This window comes from Balaenoptera physalus (assembly GCF_965194825.1).
Source record: "Balaenoptera physalus genome assembly, chromosome: 3".
Taxonomy (NCBI): domain Eukaryota; kingdom Metazoa; phylum Chordata; class Mammalia; order Artiodactyla; family Balaenopteridae; genus Balaenoptera; species Balaenoptera physalus.
In genome coordinates, this window is record NC_138890.1 from 26,520,870 (window position 1) to 26,541,983 (window position 21,114).

At 40.9% G+C, this 21,114-nt stretch overlaps 1 protein-coding gene across 4 annotated transcripts in view; it reads left to right on the forward strand.

Moving 5' to 3' along the window:
* The first annotated feature begins 3,445 nt into the window (after positions 1-3,445).
* UBTD2 (ubiquitin domain containing 2) overlaps positions 3,446-21,114 on the forward strand; it is a 61,472-nt gene continuing 43,803 nt past the window's right edge. For 2 of the 4 annotated variants that reach the window (XM_082456578.1, XM_082456581.1), the window contains exon 1: positions 3,770-3,980. In XM_082456578.1, coding sequence (XP_082312704.1) covers positions 3,911-3,980 — 70 coding nt within the window. In that variant the 5' untranslated portion in view covers positions 3,770-3,910. Of the gene's footprint in view, positions 3,706-3,769; positions 3,981-21,114 lie in introns of those variants that run through there. The other 2 variants (XM_082456579.1, XM_082456580.1) reach the window with 2 other exon arrangements.

Below are 21,114 nucleotides of genomic sequence, written 5' to 3' on the forward strand. Positions count from 1 at the left end.
AATGGTACAGCTGTTTTGGAAAATTCAGTTTGCCAATTCCTCAGAAACTTAAACATAGAGTTACCATATGACCAAGCAATTTCACCGCTAAGTATCTACCCAGAACAACTGAAAACCTACATTCATACAAAAACTTGTACATGAATGTTCACAACAGCTTTATTCATAATAGCTAAAAAGTGGAAACAACCTAAATGCTCATCAACTGATGTATAGACAAACAAAATGTAGTATATCCACACAATGGAATATTATTCAGTCATAAAAAGGAATGAAGTACTGATACATGCTACAACATGGATGAACTTTGAAAACATTATGCTACATGAGAGAAACCAGTCACAAAAGACCTCATATGATCCCCATTTGTATGAAAGGTCCATTAGCAACTTTCAAATATGCAATACAGTGTTATTAACTATAGCCACCATGCTGTACCTTATATCACCATGACTTATTTCTTTTATAACTGGAAGTTTGTACCTTTTGATTCCTTCACCCATTTTGCTAACACACCACCCGCTGCCTCTGGCAACCACCTGTTTTCTGTATCTATGAGTTACATTGTTTTTTTTTAGATTCCACATGTAAGTAAGATCATACAGTATTTATCTTTCTCTGTCTGACTTATTTCACATAGCATAATGCCCTCGAGGTCCATCTATGTTGTCACAGATGACAAGGTCTCCTTTTTATGGCTCAGTAATATTCCATTGTATATATACACCACATTTTCTCTATCTATTCATCCACTGATCACACTTAGGCTGTTTCCATATCTCGGCTATTGTAAATAGTGCCACAATGAACATGGGGGTACACACATCTCTTCAAGTTAGTGTTTTTTTGTTTTTTTTTAAAATAAATTTATTTATTTTTGGCTGCTTTGGGTCTTCGTTGCTGCATGGCCTTTCTCTAGTTGTGGTGAGCAGGGGCTACTCTTTGTTGCGGTGCATGGGCTTCCCATTGCAGTGGCTTCTCTTGTTGCGGAGCACAGGCTCTAGGTGCATGGGCTTCAGTAGTTGTGGCACGTGGGCTCAGTAGTTGTGGCATGCAGGCTCAGTAGTTGTGGCGCACGGGCTCAGTTGCTCCACGGCACGTGGGATCTTCCTGGACCAGGGCTCGAACCCATGTTCTCTGCATTGGCAGGCAGATTCTTAACCACTGTGCCACCAGGGAAGTCCCAAGTTAGTGTTTTTAATTTTCTTTGAATAAATACCCAGAAGTGGAATTGCTGGATCACATGGTAGTTTTATTCTTAATTTTTTGAGGAATCTCCATGCTGTTTTCCATGGTGGCTGCACCAATTGATTTGAATCCTACCCTTTAAACTGGTGAAATATATGATATATGAATTATACCTCAATAAAGATGTTATAAAAAAGTAGAAAAGCGTGCACACACACACAAAGGAATGTTTATATAAAACATCTTAAGTGGATTGGGTCATGCAGTATGGTTAGACAGGTGATGCTAGAGGTGAAGTAAGGAGGAGAGTTAATAAGGAGTTCCCACAGGGTTTGCAGCATTATTATTGGCCAAATTTTACAATGGAAATTGTAAGTGAGGAAACTGAGCTGTACAGAAATTTAAGGTCATACAGCTAGTACAGGACAGAAGCCAGATTCTGTGAGGCCCTTAACTACCACATTACTCTCTCCTGGGAATTTCTGTCTCTGTTCTAAGATAAAGGCAAGGTGGAGAACATCCATGGCTAAGAATTTCTCAATGACATTGCTCTCTCCTCCTAGTGCCAACTCCTCAATGCTCCTCAGAAAGCACTCATCGCTTGGGTGCCTACCATCTGTTTAATAGACATTGTGGAAGTCTTGGTTTCTACAGTTTCTAGAGCAAAATTTAGAACAAAGCAATTCCTTTGAAGATATCAGTATGCAGCTTCTCTCCTTTAGGGAAGTGACGAAGTGATGTGTCTGTCTGCCAATGTGAATACTTAGCAGAGAATGATCAGATAGAAGGCTTTATAACACAGTAACTGAATTTCAGAGCACCCTCTGAAAACTCATAAAGATGTCACTTGTCTATAAGCTCTTTGAATGTTCATGAGTACCCAGGACAACGCTAATTTGTCAGTGTAAATTTAATATAGCAGACTTCTACTTCTCACAAGGCATTTCTGTGTTTTCATATAAGTATAGGGTTTTGTTTGTTCGTTGGACATTCATTTTAATCTGATTATCAAATGAATCTTTGTCTCTCTTTTGGACTATTTCTGTGAGCTAGATTCCCACCTGTGGGATAATCCTGGGTCAAAGGGTATGAACATTTCTAAGGCTCTTGATCTGCGTTTCCGAATTGCTTTGCAAAAAGACTGAACCAATTTACACTTCCACCAGCAGTGTATGAAAATATATTTAAATGCAAATTCCAAGCTGCATAGAGTCTCTTTCCTAGGTATTTTACTTAAAACTGTTTCTTTAATGCTAAGCAAAAGCTGACCCGGGATGTTAAAAAAAGAAATCTGATTATAAAAATGGAGCAGATAGTTAAAACAGCTCTTAGGCAGAAATAAGCTTTAGAAAGACCCAAGCGAGGTGATAAAAATTTTAAGGCATCATGGCAAGAAGCACGATTCTGAAGGGACCATTAACAATTTGGCTTAGACTGGGATAGCAACCGCCAAGAACGTCGGGCGTGGTCAGTGTACCAAATTCTAGTTTAGAAAAAGCAGGGTATTTTATTTATGTATATTTCATTTTGTTCTAAAGACGATTTAGGATACTTAAAGGGAGGATCTTGAGAAGTAGCACTGTGTCTGAATAATCAGTCCTGTGAGAATGAAACTAGCCCACGTCCCCTGAACTAAGGTCCACGCTTATCTCTCCCTGCACCGGATGGCTTGCCTCTGTAATCTGAGTTCAGTTTGCAACCACAATGACCGCCTCTACGTCTAATAATGGGGCACAGAGATTTTAGGGGGCAAGGGGATGGGGCAGGCAAGGGTAAGCCCAGACTCGGGATACCAACCCACTGAACTCTACACAAATCCAAAAGGTGCTGGGACTTCAACCTTCGGCCAGCCTAATGCATTCCCTCCGCCAGTTATTTGGGACCCCGCCTGCGAGTCTCCTATCACTACTGCTCTGTGCACCACCACCTTCCGCTCCCGACCCGCTTCTACAAGAAAGAGCTGACGCCGCCCGAGGAGTCAGAAACTCGATTTCGTCCCTTTCCACTTCTCCTTTCTCACTTTTGCTCCTCCTTTCCTGCTCTCTCTCCCTTCATCGACTTCCTTTCTTCTTCCCGTCTTCGCCTCTCCCTCCTCCACGCCTACTTTCCACGCCTCGTCCCCGGGAGCAATTCCCCAGTCACCTCCTTTCCTCCAGCTCGGAGGCGCCCTCCTCCTGCCTCGTCGCCTCCCGGCTACCCCTCCGCCCGCGGCCCCGCCCGCAGCCAATCAGTGCGCGGCCTCCCGCGGCCCCGCCCTCCCCGGCTGTTCCGGGGTGGCCCGGCGGAGCCCAGGCCTCGGGAGCGGAGGGCGGCGCCGCGGCGTGGGGGCCGATGGGGCCTGGCGGTCGGGCGGCGCCGGCGCTGGGCTCGCCTGGACGCGGGTGTGCGGGGCTGTGAAGGGGTGAGGCGGGAGCTGCGGCTCGCCCGGGATGGGCCAGCCCCGGCCTGCCGGGGCCGAGCCGGAGGCGAGGGCGGTGCGCGGGACAGGCCTGCCGGGCGGGCGGCCCGGGGACTGAGGTAGAAGTGGGCGCGGAGGAAGGGGCCGAGCCAAGGCGGTGGGTGGAGCGGCGAGGGGGGCGGAGGCTGGGCCGCGGCGGGCGAGCGGAGCGGCGCGCCTGTCCGGAGCTCGGCGGCGGCGGCGGCGGCGGCGCCGGAGGAGGCAGAGGCGGCGGCGGGCCCGGACGAGCGCCCGGAGGTGGCGGACGAGGCGCCGGGGGCCCCCATGGGCGGGTGTGTGGGCGCCCAGCACGACTCCTCGGGCAGCCTCAACGAGAACTCGGAGGGCACCGGAGGTAGGTGAGCGCCAGGGGGCAGCCTCGGCCCCCCATTGTTCCCGGCCAGGCCCGGCCACCTGTCCCGGCCCCTGCGGGCCCGCGGGCCGCGCGACCGGGGTCCCCGTGCCCCTTTGTCATCCCCGCCTCCACGTCACTCCCCGCGCTCCGCTTCCGGCCGCCCCGCCGGCCGCGGGGTCGCCCCCTTTTCTCCCTGGCCCCCGATAAAGCCCTCAGCGCTCCGGGGATGTAGCCCTCGGCCTCTCGACCCCACCGCCTCGGCTCGGGAAACTCGGACCAGAAACTGCCTCTGGCCACCCTCACTCCCTCTCCAGCTGGTTTAATTATTCAGGAACAGGATGGCGGCGCTGGGGTTGCAGAAAAGCCAATTGATGGGGGGTGGGGGGGAGCCTGATGCCTTCCCTCCGACGCGCCCCGTCACATCTCTCCGCACCCGTCCTTGTTCAGCAGAGTTGGCTGGTCTCAGCTTTCCTGAGTTTCAGATGACAGCTGCCCTGGTTGGTTCCAATTTGGCCTTTTAAACCTGCAAGTTTCTGGAGCTCGGCTGGGGAAGTCTCAAGCGGCCACAGGCATTACTTTAACGAGGGGTGGGGAAACGGTCTTCCCGAGTAAAACGTGGCTTCTTGCTACAGCCCGGGGGTGTTGGACCAGTGTCGGGGTGGGCTAGTCAAATTCCTGTCCGTCTTACGTAAAGGAAAATATGTAGGATAAAAGTACAAATGCCTGAGAGTCCGTTTACCCTAGCAGGATCGGTACTCTAAAAGTTTTTGTAACACGAAACGCACTTCTTATTTATTGTAAAAAGCAGTTTGCTGAGGAGAGTATTTTAATGCAATTGGTGTTGTAGTATAGCAGAAGAATAATACAGTTAATTCTACTTTTAGTTAAATGACCTCTTGCTGAGTCCATTCTATAGCTTGTGTAGAGGACAGAATGTTTTAAATAAGAAATCGCTTTTAGGAACAGCAAAGATGACAGTGTTGGTCTTGTTCCAACCTTGTGTTAGACGTCTCAAAATGTGGGGCATAAGTTCCTAGACTAAGTCGTTTGGGGATGGGTGGGTTTACAACTTTTTCTTAACATGCTAGCTAGCATTTAGACCAGCTGCTTGCCTGTCACTAAGCCCCATCTGTAAACCATGTACATGAATGGTTTGGCTGATGAATGTCCTGAATTGCCTGGTGTTTAGCCATGCCACTTCATTTAAAGTGTATGGGCATCCTGTATGTCTAAGTCCTGGGTAAATAGTTTGAGAGCTCAGCGAAGCGTGTCTTGAAAAAATCGTCCATGAAAACGGTACTTTATAGTGCATTTCAAGTCAGAGCATAATTACTCAGTGGCACATTAACAATGAGATTTGCCCTGAAAACAGGACAGGAAGATAAAAAGGGCATGATTGAAATCACCCTTAGGTTAAGATCAACTTGGGGGTCAGATGATTCTTCCTCCGGGTGAGGTGATAATTAATGGTACTGAACTATAGGTGGTGTTACTTTTTAGTAAGTATAGGTAGTGTGCTTGTTATAGGTAGTGTTTAGTTTTAATTAAAATTTTTCACACTTACTTTAATATTCTAATTCAACGTTTTTCTATTGGTAATGCACTTGAACCAATTTATGGTTTTATGGCCTTTTGGTAGTGTGACTTATGACGAGCCAGGCATTATTAGCATGGGCTTTTTAAAGCAAGAAGTATTAGCTTTTGGTAGTTTATTACTAATGGTATCTAGTTAGATAACTATAGTATCAGTTTCTTTGAGAACTGAGTTCTCTGGATCTTAAGCTGTGCTTTACCTTTTTGAAATAAAGTTTAGAAAAAAGGAACCTCAATCACCAAACCTCTTTATTTTTTTTCTGGAGAGAAGGCATGAGCCTGATGTAACTGGGGTGAGGAATGAGCTGTGTGGCATAAAAGGATTACTTCTGGAATTTAATTAGGGAGGCCTTTATTCTTCATTGTCATGATAGTTAAAGAGTTAATTGTGGTTTAAAGGAATTAGCTCAGGTGAGTGTTTCAGGTTAACATGTTAAATAGTTTCTTGCTTATTATGATAGATTTTTGTTGGGAAGGGAAAGACTTTTTCCTAAGGGTGTTGGCACAGATCCTTCACTTTTGAGACGTACAACAGTTGTTAGTAGTTTTAATCTGGACATATTGGCCTATGAAAATTTTTTTATCAGCATGGAGTAAAATACAGTTTCCGATGCTTTTCATGACAGATTTAATTACATCCACAGTGTTGTGCAAACATCACCGTTTTAGAATGGCTTCACTTTCTGAATATCAGCAGACTTAGTAAGATGACTTTAAAAAAAAAACAAACTTTTTTGGCTCTTTGAGATACTGTACTTTCCCTTTCCCTCTGAATCTAAGTCTCTTAAGTATGCAAATAATTGTGTGTATATTGAGAAAAACTTCCTTTCTAGGTGGATTAGTTCTTTGAAGAAATTTTGAGAAATTTTTGTAAGAGGTTATAGAATATGGAAATGGCTTAATTCATGTTATAGGATTTGTGTTGTCTATTGTTTTGGAATCAGTTGCTGTATCTTCTGGCATCCCTTGCCTAGAATTCAGCTTTTGAGTTTCAGCTACTTTGACCATTTTTTAAATGCCTAATTTTAATCAAGAAAGGTATATTACAGGAGTTATGCAAGATTATTTAACAGGTCTCTCCAAGCTTCCACACTCCTAGAATTTCCAATTGTTTTGACATTTGTAGACAGCATATTTTGTATGGTTCTCCACCTTATTATGACATTGTGATGCTGAGGTTGGCACTTAGGTCCTCTAGACAAGGCTCTAGCCCAAGGCATTTGCTAAGTAATTAAATCTCTGAGGATTTTTAAAAATAAGAAATATGTGAAGAAAAAACAATAAAATGAAATTCATTGAAGACAGCCAGTTACCTTCTATTCATATTTTGATCATTTCTTTAATGAAAATAGTGATGTACAAAGTAGGTTCTCACTTTCTGGGTGTGTCATTTATTCTGTACATTCAATGATATCCCAAGATTACTGACCCAGGCGGTCACCAGTTTCCAGGTTTACAGGAGGATAACTCTGAATGCTGAACATTGACTTCTTTATTTCAGAGTGTCTTGAGAATATCATGGAATTCTTTCAGATATCCATTTATAGCAGCCTTAACACCTACTTGATGAGAACAATGGTTTTTGAGTAACAACAGCTACCATTTATCCAGTATTTATTATGTAATAGGTACTGTGATTATGTTCTCATTTAGTCTTCAACAACTCTGGGAGGTGGATAGTATCTCTGTTTCATAGATGGATTGAAGCTGGGAGAAATTAAATAACTTGCTTAACATGGCATAGCTTACAAACGGCAGAGTCAGAGCTTAAACTCAGGGCTATAATAAAGAATGCTAGTTCTTTTCTTTTTTTCTAGTTTTATGTTTTAAAAATTTTAGTAAAATACATATAAAACTCACCACCTTAACCACTTTTTTTTTTTTTTTGGCTGTGTCGGGTCTTCATTTCTGTGCGAGGCCTTTCTCTAGTTGCGGCGAGTGGGGGCCACTCTTCATTGCGGTGCGCGGTCCTCTCACTGTTGTGGCCTCTCTTGTTGCGGAGCACAGGCTCCAGACACGCAGGCTCAGTAGTTGTGGCTCACAGGCCCAGTTGCTCCGCGGCATGTGGGATCTTCCCAGACCAGGGCTTGAACCCTTGACCCCTGCATTGGCAGGCAGATTCTCAGCCACTGCGCCACCAGGGAAGCCCCTTAACCACTTTTAAGTGTACAGTTCAGTGGCATTAATTATATTCACAACGTGCAACCATCATCACTGTATTTCCAGAGTTTTTTTATCACTCCAGACAGACTCTGGATCCATTAAGCAGTATCTTTGCTCCCCTCTCCTCCCAACCTGTGGTAACCGCTGATCTATGTTTTGTCTCTGAATTTGCCTATTGTAGATATTTCATATAAATAGGATCATACAATGTTTGTTGTTTTGTTGGTGGTATATTTCACTTACATGTCTTCCAGGTTTATCCTGTTGTAGCAAGTATCAATACTAAATCCTTTTTATAGCTGAATAATATTTCATTGTATATATATATACCACATTTTGATTATCTCTTCATCCATTGATGACATTTGTATTGTCTCCACTTTTTGGCTGTTGTGAATAATACAGCTATGAACTTTGGTGTACACATAGCTGAATCCCTATTTTCAGTGCTTTTGGATATATACCTAGGAGAACCTAGGAATTGATAGGTCATGTGGTAATTCTGTGTTTACGTTTTTGAGGAACTGCCAAACTTTCCCACAGTGGCTGTACCATTTTATATTCCTACTAGCAGCATACAAGGGGTCCAGTTTCTCCACATTTTCACCAACACTTGTTATTTCCCGTTTTAAAAATTATAGCCTTTCTAGTGGGTGTGAAGTGAGTGGTATCTCATTGTAGTTTTGGCTTGCATTTTGTAATGGCTAGTGATGTTAATGTGCTCATTTGGCATTTGAATATCTTCTTTTAATAGATAGAAATGTCTACTTAAGTCCTTTGCCTATTTTTTAATTGGGTTGTTTGGGATTTTGTTGTTGTTGAGTTGTAAGAGTTCTTTATATATTCTGTATATTAAACCCTTATCAAGATAACATGATTTGCAAATATTTTCTCCCATTCTGTAGGTTGTCTTTTCACTCTCTTGATGGTGTCTTTTTTTTTTTTAAAAATCCCACATCCTGGAAACTGTAAAGTAAGGTAACTAACTTCAATGGTTTATTTATTTATTTATTTATTTATTTATTTATTTATTTATGGCTGTGTTGGGTCTTCGTTTCTGTGCGAGGGCTTTCTCTAGTTGCGGCAAGCGGGGGTCACTCTTCATCGCAGTGCGCGGGCCTCTCACTATCGCGGCCTCTCTTGTTGCGGAGCACAGGCTCCAGACGCACAGGCTCAGTAATTGTGGCTCACGGGCCTAGTTGCTCCGTGGCATGTGGGATCTTCCCAGACCAGGGCTCGAACCCGTGTCCCCTGCATTAGCAGGCAGATTCTCAACCACTGCGCCACCAGGGAAGCCCCCTTGATGGTGTCTTTTGATGCACAAAAGTTTAATGAAGTCCAGTATATCTATTTTTCCCTTTGTTGCCTGTGCTTATAGTTTCAGTTTTAAATATGTATTTAATGCTTCACTGATGGAGAGAGAATAAATCTATAACCAGTAATTTACAAATTAACATTTGCTTTCTTAACTATGAATAGAAAGCTGTTTGTTTTTTTTTTTTAATCAGTCATCAATTTTATACACATTGGTGTATACATGTCAATCTAGAAAGCTGTTTTAAGCTTATTTCCTCTGTCAGATCTGGTGAAAAGGTTGATTTGCAGTGAAATGGTTTTTATTTTATTTTATTTTATTTTTTATAACTCTATTTATTTATTTTTATTTTTGGCTGCATTGGGTCTTTGTTGCTGTGTGCGGGCTTCTCCTTGCAGTGGCTTCTCTTTTGCGGAGCAAGGCCTCTAGGTGCGCGGGCTTCAGTAGTTGCGGCACATGGGCTCTAGAGCTCAGGCTCAGTAGTTGTGGCTCACGGGCTTAGTTGCTCCGTGGCACGTGGGATCTTCCCGGACCAAGGGTCGAACCCTGTCCCCTGCATTGGCAGGTGGATTCTTAATCACTGCGCCACCAGGGAAGCACCTGCAGTGAAATGGCTTTTAAAAAGTTGACAAAGGTAATCCATAAACCTACTTCAACTTCGTAATCAAGAGGTGATTGTTGTATTTTCTGGGGAAGCATTTTAAAATTAACAAGCGCTGAGTACCTATAATATGCCCAACTTTGTATTGGTTGCTGTTGTTCCAAAAAAAGGAATCATTATCCTATTTCTTGAGTATGTCAGAATCCTTTTCTGGGAAAACGTAATAAAATATGCACACATGAAGCAACTATAAAACACTATTTAAACAGATAAAAATACCATTGAATAAATTGTGCACATGCTGAGGGAATAAAGGAAAACAAAGTGGCCTCAGCTGCGCAAAGGTGTGGTCCCTCAACCAGCAGCATTGCCATCACATGAGAGCATGTTAGAAACGCAGAATCTCAAGCCCTAGCTCTGAACTATTGAATCAGAATCTGCATTTTAACAAGATTCTCAAATGATTCTCATGCACGTTAAAGTTCGAGAAACATTGATAGAGGATTGCTTACAATGGGAAGAGACTGGAGTGAGGAACCCATTAGGGTAAAAAAAAAATGGCAGGACTTGGTGATTTATTGGATGTAGGGATGGATACAGAAAAGAAAAGAAAAGAAAATACCATGTTTGTGAACCTATCTATCTATCTATCTATCTATTTATTTATTTATTTATGGCTGTGTTGGGTCTTCGTTTCCGTGCGAGGGCTTTCTCTCGTTGCGGCAAGCGGGGGCCACTCTTCATCGCGGTGCGCGGGCCTCTCACTATCGCGGCCTCTCTTGTTGTGGAGCACAGCCTCCAGACGCACGGACTCAGTAGTTGCAGCGCACGGGCCTAGTTGCTCTGCGGCATGTGGGATCTTCCCAGACCAGGGCTCGAACCCGTGTCCCCTGCATTGGCAGGCAGATTCTCACCCACTGCGCCACGAGGGAAGCCCCAGAAGAATTTTTAAGTTGAGATATCATTTAGGAATGTGCAGAAGTTTAGATATGGAACTCCTAAATGTTCAGGATTATGAATGTGGATTTTGGAATCACCTGGGGGATTGACTGAAGGTTTAAAAGCGAATGACTGCTATAAGTAAGTAAAAAGAGGAGGAAAGTACTAAGAATTGAGTCATGAAAATTTCACAAAAGGTAGAGAAATGAGAATCATCTCTCAGGACCTGACCATAGTAAGTACTTAGTTTACTGAATTTTGTTGAATTATTGGGAAATGGGAAAACAGGTCTGCCTGTGAAACTGATAGATCTGATTGTATTTGAACTTTTCATTCTAGTACGGTGGTTGCAGAAATTCTAGTTGTAGTTTGACTCATATCCTAATACAAGATAGACTTTTTAGGCATCCAGCCCCAGAATATACCAACAGCCCTTTTGAGGTTGGTGTACTTCAGAAAAAACACATCCTCTACAAGACATCAGTTACTCTTTTTTTTTTTTAATTAATTAATTTATTTGTTTTTATTTTTTTGGCTGTATTGGGTCTTTGTTGCTGTGCATGGGTTTTCGGTGAGCGGGGGCTACCCTTTGTTGTGGTGCGCAGACTTCTCATTGCGGTGACTTCTCTTGTTGTGGAGCACGGGCTCTAGGTGCATGGGCTTCAGTAGTTGTGACACGCGGGCTCAGTAGTTGTGGCTCGTGAGCTCTAGAGCGCAGGCTCAGTATTTGTAGCACATGGGCTTAGTTGTTCCACTGCATGTGAGATCTTCCTGGGCCAGGGATCGAACCCGTGTCCCCTGCATTGGCAGGCGGATTCTTAACTACTGCGCCACCAGGGAAGCCTATCAGTTACTTTCTTCACCAAGAATATCATGCAAATCTATTCCTTATATATTTTCAGTGTCCCATATATTATTTATACACATCATCTAACTAGGTTGCTTATTGAATTTTCTTTTGCTTCTACTCTTAGGGCTGTGCCTATAGTAAAAAATGAAGCACACTGAACATGACTAGGACTAAAGATTAAGTCTCCTCCTTTTTTATCCCTAGTGTGACAGTAGAAGTAAAAATCTTTCATATTTTTTTTTGGGTTGGTGAGCTCTGGAGCTTTATGAGAGGGATGCATAAAATTTCATACTATTTGGAGAGAGACATACTGTGAAATAGGAGGCATTTATTTGATAAAGCAGAGGGTGGCTGAGTTGACTAGGAGTGGAGTTGTGTGGAAAGAACCAAAAGGGACATCCACAGCAAGAAAACGCAGGTTGGAAATACAGTGAGTGGTACTGTGGGTAGGTAGGTAGGTTCAGGAGGTATGAGAACTGAAATTAGGCCAGGGAAGCTACAGTTGGAAAATACTGCCATATGGGGCAAGCTGAATCCTCTTTGAGAAAAGATTTTAAAACTCCAGTTTACATTAAAAACTGACATGGTATGTTGTAGCCCCCGCCTCATCAGCTACCTTCCACTGGGCTAGTCCCACTCGTTTTCAATTTTCTACTAAGTAGAGGGTTGAAATTTTTTCCCAGTCAAGATTATTTTGGAATTTATGTTGGAAAGACATTTTGAAAGAAGAGTCTCATCATGGATATTAAATGGGCTGTTTTTTTCATCTCTGGTTTTGTATTTAGGAATCAGTTGCTAGTGATACACAGTATGGACAGAAGATTTAAGCGACTAGAAATGATAGGAATTGTCATTCCTTTGATTTTTGATGGCCCTAGTCTATAATACCTGTCTTTCTTATGGAGAAATTGTAATCAGTGGATTTTATTTTTAAATCTGATTTTCTTACTGTAAATGCAAAGCTTTGGCAGCACCTTGCTAGTAGTACTATACCCAGGTGAGTCTTCTAATGTGAATGAGTATTGAGTGTTAATAACAGTAATAAGGAACTTTTGCCTTTATGTTAATGAATTATCTCTCTTGGGGTTTTTGACCGAAACACATTCTTCTCTTGTTGCAAGGGAGGGTTAGGTTGATTTTGGTAAACAACATGATCATATTAATTGGGCGATCAATTTGCTGATTTAGTGGTTCTCTCCTTTTTCCTTACTGCAGACCACTTGAATGGTTTATCTTCATTTGGTGGACCACTGCACCTGATTCTTCCCGCCACCCCTCACCATCCCTACCCAGCTTTCTGCTTCTCCTTGTCGGGCAGTACTAGGCTACCAGCAGGCTCCTCATGATTCACTGGTAGTTCAAGGACCATAGGTTGAGACTTTACTAATGCGTATGTACTTAAAGATGCATGTGTGTTAGCCAAGAACAATCAAGCATGTATTCATCTTGCATCAGCTACTTTGACTTGCAGGCAGCAAGAATCAAGCTTGGTTTTGAATATACTCCATATATTGAGCTGAGTGGTTAAATATTGCTGAGTATACATTGGGTATTGTAATGCCATATTTTTGCATGTTTGCAGTAAAACCTTTAGAAGTTTCCATTATAGCTCTGTTTTTAGAAATGAAATTTCTGTTGAAGGTAGCTGTCTAAGAAAAAGAGATATTTACATGTGGGGGTAATTTTATATGAATTTTACTTGAGTGTGAAGTCTTAATGATATACCTGTGCTCAAGACTTCAGTAAGTAATGAATTAGTGACTTTGGGACTTCTCTGTTTAAGTTCTTACCCTCACAAGAAACCCTTCAGATAATTTTATGCATTTATTATAATTGGCTTGTAGGTATAAGCAGGGTCAGATTGCTTCTTTGCATTTGTTCAGATAGTTTCCATGCTTGTGGGCTGTGTGACAAGAGTATCAAAGGGGCAGAGTAACAAATAGTCCAAGTCATTCAAGGTATGAATCTGCTTCATAATAAACTATCACTTTCAACTCAGGGCAAACACTTTATTTTTTAGGTTCTTCTTGAAAGGAAGAAAGCTGTCTTTTAAAAATAGACAGCTTCTGTTATTTCTAATTGCCAGCACTTGAAGCTAACTATAAGTAGAGATATAAATAAGGCTTGCTCTGTGAAATCAGGTTAGCTTATGGTCTAATGAAGGAATCATATGTTTAAATAATTAGGAAGAGTTTAAAAAGTCTCTATAGCAATGAAAAAAGTATTATGGAAATTCAAGGAGCAGTGTGGAGCACTGTCAGAAAACTTCATTGGAGAGGTGATATAAGAAGTTGGTCTTGAAAGAGGAGTAGATGAAGAAAAGGCAGAAGGGCATTCTGTGTGCAGAGGAAATTACTTGTATAGAAATATGCAAAAACATGGCATTTTGGGGGACTGGCAAGAAGCTTGTGGAGGGAATGGTGAAACATGAAGTTATTAGGGTGTGTTGTCAGATTTTGGAAGGCATAATTGGCATAATCAGTAGACAAAGTTGTGAGACAATATTATAGGCGATACTAGTTAAGTGGTTTAAAATTTTACTTTTTGTTTTTTTGTGCATCTAATGAACTAATTCCCATTTAATGCTGCATTCTGAAGTTATTTTGTACAAATTTCTGATGTACTAGATTGTTATAGTCTTTAACAGATTTTTCTTCTTTTGTAGTTGTAATGGGATTATTACATATTAAACATAAAGACAAAACCGATATTGAATATTAACGCATATATGTGGAATCTGAAAAAACTGGTATGAACAATCTTATTTACAAAGCAGAAATGGAGCCACAGACGTAGAGAACAAATGTATGGATACCAAGGGGGAAAGGGGGATGTGGGATGAATTAGGAGATTGGGATTGACATATATACACTATTGATACTATGTATAAAATAGATAACTAATGAGAACCTGCTGTATAGCACAGGGAACTCTACTCAGTGCTCTGTGGTGACCTAAATGGAAAGGAAATCCAAAAAAGAGGGGATATATGTATACGTATAGCTGATTCACTTTGCTGTACAGTAGAAACTAACACAACATTGTAAAGCAACTATACTCCAATAAAAATTTTAAAAATTAAAAAAATAAAATAGAAAAAAACCCATAAAAAATATGTTTGGTTTTTACATATACATGTAGGTGTTTGTCCCAGATCAGTTGTTTTCTCTTGGGTTCCAGTTTTCTGGCATATGTGAAGAGTTTGGGCTAAGATTCTGCAGATCTGCCTGAGTTTTAATCTCTATTGAGAAAAGGCCTGCATTAGCTGTGGTACTTTGGGCTCAGTTTCTTCTGAAGAAAAAAAAAATTGTTGAAAAACAGCGGATTAGTGGATTAGATCTTCTCTATCAAGATATCTCATTCTTTTTAAAACATTTTTTTTTTTTTAAAGTTTCCCCCATCCTTGTTGATTTCTTTCTTTCTTTCTTTCTTTTTTAATTTTATTTATTTATTTATTTATGGCTGTGTTGGGTCTTCGTCTCTGCGCGAGGGCCCCCTCCAGTTGCGGCAAGCGGGGGCCACTCTTCATCGCGGTGCGCGGGCCTCTCACTATCGCGGCCTCTCTTGTTGCGGAGCACAGGCTCCAGATGCGCAGGCTCAGTAATTGTGGCTCACGGGCCCAGTTGCTCCGCGGCATGTGGGATCCTCCCAGACCAGGGCTCGAACCGGTGTCCCCTGCATTGGCAGGCAGATTCTCAACCACTGCGCCACTAGGGAAGCCCTAAAACATTTTTAATGATAATTTTCAAACATGTTGAAAAGTTGAAAGACTCTGGTACAAACACTTGAATACCCATCAATTAGATCGAACAAATGTGTGTGTGTATGTATATATACATTTGCTTAACTGTTTGAAAGTGAGTACAGACATCATAACACTTCAACATGCATCTTTAAAAAATAAAGCTCTTCTCCTACATAACAATACTATTATCACTCCTAAGAAGATTAACTGTTATTCCCTAAGATCTAGTCCATAATCAGAATCTCCCAGTTGTCCCCCAAGTATCTTTTATATCTGTTTTTTTCAAAATAGGATCTAATCTGCATTTAGACATTGCATTTGTTTGTCTCTTTAATCTTTTTTCTTTAGAAATTTATTCTTTTTTTTTAAGATTTTTAAAAATTTATTTATTTATTTATTTATTTTAGGCTGCATCGATCTTAGTTGTGGCACGCAGGGTCAATGATGGGATCTTTCGTTGCAGCCCATGGGCTTCTCTAGTAGTGGGTTTCTCTCTGGTTGTGGCGGCGGGTTTTCTCTGGTTGTGGCGTGCAGGCTCCAGGGAGCATGGGCTCCAGAGCACATGGGCTCTGTAGTTTGCTGCATGCACACTCTCTAGTTGAGGTGTGCTAACTCAGTAGTTGTGGCACATGGGCTTATTTGCCCCACGGCATGTGGGATCTTAGTTCCCTGACCAGGGATCGAACCCACGTCCCCTGCATTGTAAGGTGGATTCTTTACCACTGGACCACCAGGGAAATCCCTCTTCAATCTTTTTAAATGTTTTTTTTTTTTTTAAAGGAATTCCTTTATTTTTATTATTTATTTATTTATTTATTTATTTTTGGCTGTGTTGGGTCCTAATTTCTGTGCGAGGGCCCTCTCTAGTTGCGGCAAGCGGGGGCCACTCTTCATCGCGGTGCGCGGGCCTCTCACTATAGTGGCTTCTCCCGCTGCGGAGCACAAGCTCCAGACGCGCAGGCTCAGCAGTTGTGGCTCACAGGCCCAGTTGTTCTGCGGCACGTGGGATCTTCCCAGACCAGGGCTCGAACCCGTGTCCCCTACATTGGCAGGCAGATTCTCAACCACTGCGCCACCAGGGAATCCCCTCTTCAATCTTTATAAATCTAGAAAACCTCCCCCCGCTTTTCTTCCCTATGATATTGACTTTTTGAGGAGTCTTATATTATGTACCACCATCTGGATTTGTCTGATTGTTTCCCTGTGGTGTATTTAGTGAATTCTTATAGCCTCTGTATTTTCTTTAGACTGGAAATTAGGTAGATCTAATTCTTTTTTTTTTTTTAAGATTTAATTTTTATTTATTTTTGGCTGCGTTGGGTTTTCGTTGCTGCGTACAGGCTTTCTCTAGTTGTGGTGAGCAGGGGCTACTCTTTGTTGCTGTGCACGGGCTTCTTGTTGCAGTGGCTTCTCTTGTTGCAGAGCACGGGCTCTAGGCGTGCGGGCTTCAGTAGTTGTGGCATGCGGGCTCTAGAGCGCAGGCTCAGTAGTTGTGGCACATGGGCTTAGTTGCTCTGCGGCATGTGGGATCTTCCTGGACCAGGGATCGAACCCGTGTCCCCTGCATTGGCAGGTGGATTCTTATCCACTGCGCCACAGAGGAAGTCCCAGGTAGATCTAATTCTAACAAAATATGTATGATTCTTTATTTCCTAGACTATAGTAGATCCAAAATCCAAACTTTTCCTAGTTCTTTTCTGCTATCTAACTTCCAACACTGGGATAACCTTTCATTATGGAACAAGTATGAGCCTTTTTTTGTTTTTCATTTTTCCACGCAGAAATAATCCTGCCATCCTGAATATCATAGTACTATTATTCTTTAGTGCTTAGTCTCCTTCTCTTGTTCTTTCCCCCAACTTTATTGAGGAATAATTGACAAATATTATTGTATATATTTAAAGTATACAATATCATGATTTCATATACATATACATTGTGAAACTATTACCCAAATCAAGATAATTAACACATTCTTGGTAATGAGAATCCTTAAGGTCTACTCGCAGTGACTTTAAAGTATAGAGTACTGTGTTATTAACAGTCACCATACTGAACATTAGATCTTCATAACTTTTGCTTCTTAAAACTGAAAGTTTGTACCCTTTGATCCACATCCCGTTCTCCCATTTTTACAAAGATCTTCTATCATCGTTATTTTTGTACATTACTTATATTCTCACAATATAAGCTGCATTGGACCTGGGTCAGAGACTTCAGTTTTCTCATAGTACTTTAGGTTCAGTTAACAATTGTGTGAAACACATCTTTGACTTTATAATGGCGTTAGGAAGAAAGTGATATTTTCTTGATAGAACATTATTTAATTCTAGAACAAAAACCTTGTTAAATAAGACCATACAGTGTAATGAGAAGATCTGGGAGTCAGAATTCTTCAGTTCTGGTTCCACCTCTTTCCCCTGTATCAGTTACCTTAAATAAGTCACTTGACTTCCTGGTTTCTTAGTTTTTTTTCTCATCTATAAAATGAGCATGTTGGATGAGATCAGTAGACTCCAACTTTTTAGACAGTTGAATCTTCTTTTTTAGGTATGTATTACACTGAACACTAATATATCAGTCTCAGCATTTGATTTCTTTTTATTTTGATTGTATATAGTCACTAAAAAATAAAAATAACTGATTTAGAGTCTCATAAAGTTCTATAGGAGATTTTTTAAAAGTTTGAATCACTAACACTATCAGCTATACTCAGAACTTAAACACTAACATGTCATACAGTATTATGGTTTATGTTTTACTTTCACTAAGCATTCTTCAGTTAATTTTTAAGATGAGGGCATATACTGAGCAGATGCATATGAGATTGCTCTGACATTTAGTGAAGCCCAGACATCCATGTGCTGTATTAGTGTGTTCCCTGGTGTTGTGTTACATGTATGTGCTTGTATTAATAAAAGGCACATGCAGAGCTGTGGTTTTCCCAATCAGTGACACAGTTACAAGACGTTCCTTAAGTTTCATATATGCGTAGAGAAGGCAAGAGAAGCTTCATTTCAATGACTCTGTGATCATTTTGACCAAGCAGCATAAGCTAACATGTTTCATGATGGTCTTTATGTTTGAAATTTAACATTAGATGTGTGGTACTTTTTATTAGGGTTCTTAAAAAATAGCAAAAATGTATTTTACAAAATAGTTTATGTTTATGGAATGCTGAAACACATGTTTGGTCTCTTGAATTCTTTAGAACCAGTTTAAAAAGTTGTGTGACTAGGTCCTAGGAAAAGTCTTAACCTAACACACAGAATTTCAATCAGGTTTTCTCTACTCTCAGGATCCGTGTACTGTGTTGGGCATTGTATTAGATATTTGGAGTTTCATAGAATTAATGAAAGAATAGTACTATATTAATTAAGAAGTTTACACAATTCAGAGAAATAATATGTTATCCAAATTAATTTTGATGCTAACTTCGAGAGGAAACAAAGGAAAGATAAAACATTAAAAATAGTGAAGGGATCAAGAAGATGGTGACTGTTGTAGCTATACCAGTAATTGCCATCTGGTTACAGATCTGGAAATTGGTTCACTTACTCCCTCTAATTGATTTGCTTTCACCAGGAATTAAAAGGATGGGGAACAAGCCCTCAGGGTGGTCTTTCTCTTCCAGAGCAACTTTTGGCTTAGAATGCACTCTGTAAGTGTAGGTATTTTATTATTCAAGATGTGAGCTTCACCTCTCAGTTCATTTGAAGCTGGAAGTGCACCTTGGCATGGTTAGGCCTTTGCTTTTCCCTACCTCTGACGCCATGTCACTTTCTTTTCACTTTTCTCTTTTCTCTCTTGAGCATAAAATATTCCAACTCTTTGCCTACAATTGGGCAAACTTGTATTATGTTTAACCTCTGGAAGTTCAGACAGTGAGTACTTCATGGAAAAGGGATTGTTGGATGAGATCTTGTGTTTGTGATTTATGAAGGAGGAACTAGAATCAGAAGAGGTGCTGAGAAGGACCTGGAGGTGAGGTCTGGTGTCTGCCATGTTTGTGAGAGTCTGACTCTTGCTTATGAAGAATGGACTAGATTGAGATGAATCATAGAAGGGATGTCAGCGGAAGATCTTTGCATGTAGTGAATAAAGCTTAGCTTCTTCCCATTTCAGGGCCTTTGCCTTAATGTAAATAAATATTTGCTGTGTAGTGCTTTTTATTACAGTTCTTAAAAATAGCATGATCTTTCCCCATGTTTTATTTTTTTATATTGCTTTTGGAAATTATTTGTTTACTTGTTTATTTCCTGTCTTCTCCCACAATATTATAAGGTCTGTGAGGTCAGGGGCCTTTTCTGATTTCTTCTTTACTGTATGCCTAGTATCTAGTATAGTTACTGGTACATGTGCATTCAGTAGTTGCTGATTGAATAAATAAGTGAAATAATGAATGAATAGTTGTGACTATTTTATCATTTGGAGAATGAAAAGTTTACTACTTGGCTTTAGTTATTTCATTTGTTTTTTGGGTGAAATGTATAGTAATAAAAACTATTGTAATGTTGTAATGTACAACTATGTCCTTGGTTGTACAAGGGCCTATTATCTTTAGTGATCTTCCTCATGATAATTAACTCTGGGATACATTCTTATTTGCCTATTTGCTGAAAGGAGGGAGTGATCTGATTTGCTTGTTAAAGTCTCCCCACTTATTTTGTGTTTATTTGTGTATTATTCTGTCATCCTTAGCAAACTTAGTGATGATTTGAATTGCTTTGCATATGAAAAGAGGGTTAATTATATTTAAAGCCCACCCAGCCCAGTAGCATTTATGTCAGGCTGTTTTTGAGCTGATTCTGTGCTTATGTTGAATGCAGCAGAAATCTAGGTCTCACATGCAGCCTGTAAACTATTATATTGACAAGGAATAATGAAGACAACCTTTAAGAATTCTCTGAATTTAGGTGTTTAGGGTTTTTCTGAGGAGACATTTTAGGGGATGTTGGAGAAGGGCAGAGCCTGGGGACAACTTGTAGGGTGGAACTGCTCTCTGAAGTACTTTACTAAAGACTGATTTCACTCTGGGGCTCAGAACTATTCGTCCTTTATTTATTTATTTTCTAAACCACATTCCTCCATATAAAAACTATTGAGTTGGCCAAAAAGTGCCTTCGGTTTTAAAGTAAAATTAAAAGACACATTTTTATTTTCACCAAGAACTTTATTGAACAGCATATTCACCCTTTTGTTTCACTACCTTCTGCCATTTTTCAGGCAACTTAATAATTCCATCTTCCAACTTTTTATCTTTTTGAGCAAAGAACTGTTCCAGGTGCCTTTTACAGTCTTTCAGAGAATTGAAATTTTTTCCGTTAAGAGAATTTTGTAAAGACCGAAATCAATCGAAATCCGAAGGTGCAATGTCTGGCGAATACGGCAGAAATCAGAACTTCCCAGCCAAGCTGTAACAGTTTTTGCCTGGTCATGAAAGAAACATGCGGTCTTGCGTTATCCTGATGGAAGATTATGCGTTTTCTTTTGACTAATTCTGGACGCTTTTCGTCAAGTGCTGCTTTCATGTGGTCTAATTGGGAGCAGTACTTGTTGGAATTATCATTTGGTTTTCCGGAAGGAGCTTATAATAGAGGAATCCCTTCCAATCCCACCATATACACATCACCTTCTTTGGATGAAGACCGGCCTTTGGTGTGGTTGGTGGTGGTTCATTTCGCTTGCCCCACAATCTCTTCAGTTCCACATTATTGTACAGTATCCACTTTTCATCGCCCGTCACAATTTGTTTTAAAAATGGAACGTTTTCATTATGTTTAAGTAGAGAATCACATGTGGAAATATGGTCAAGAAGGTTTTTTTCACCTGACTTATGTGGAACCCAAACATCAGAGCGGTTCACATAACCAAACTGGTGCAAATGATTTTCAGTGCTTGATTTGGATATTTTGAGTATGTCGGCTA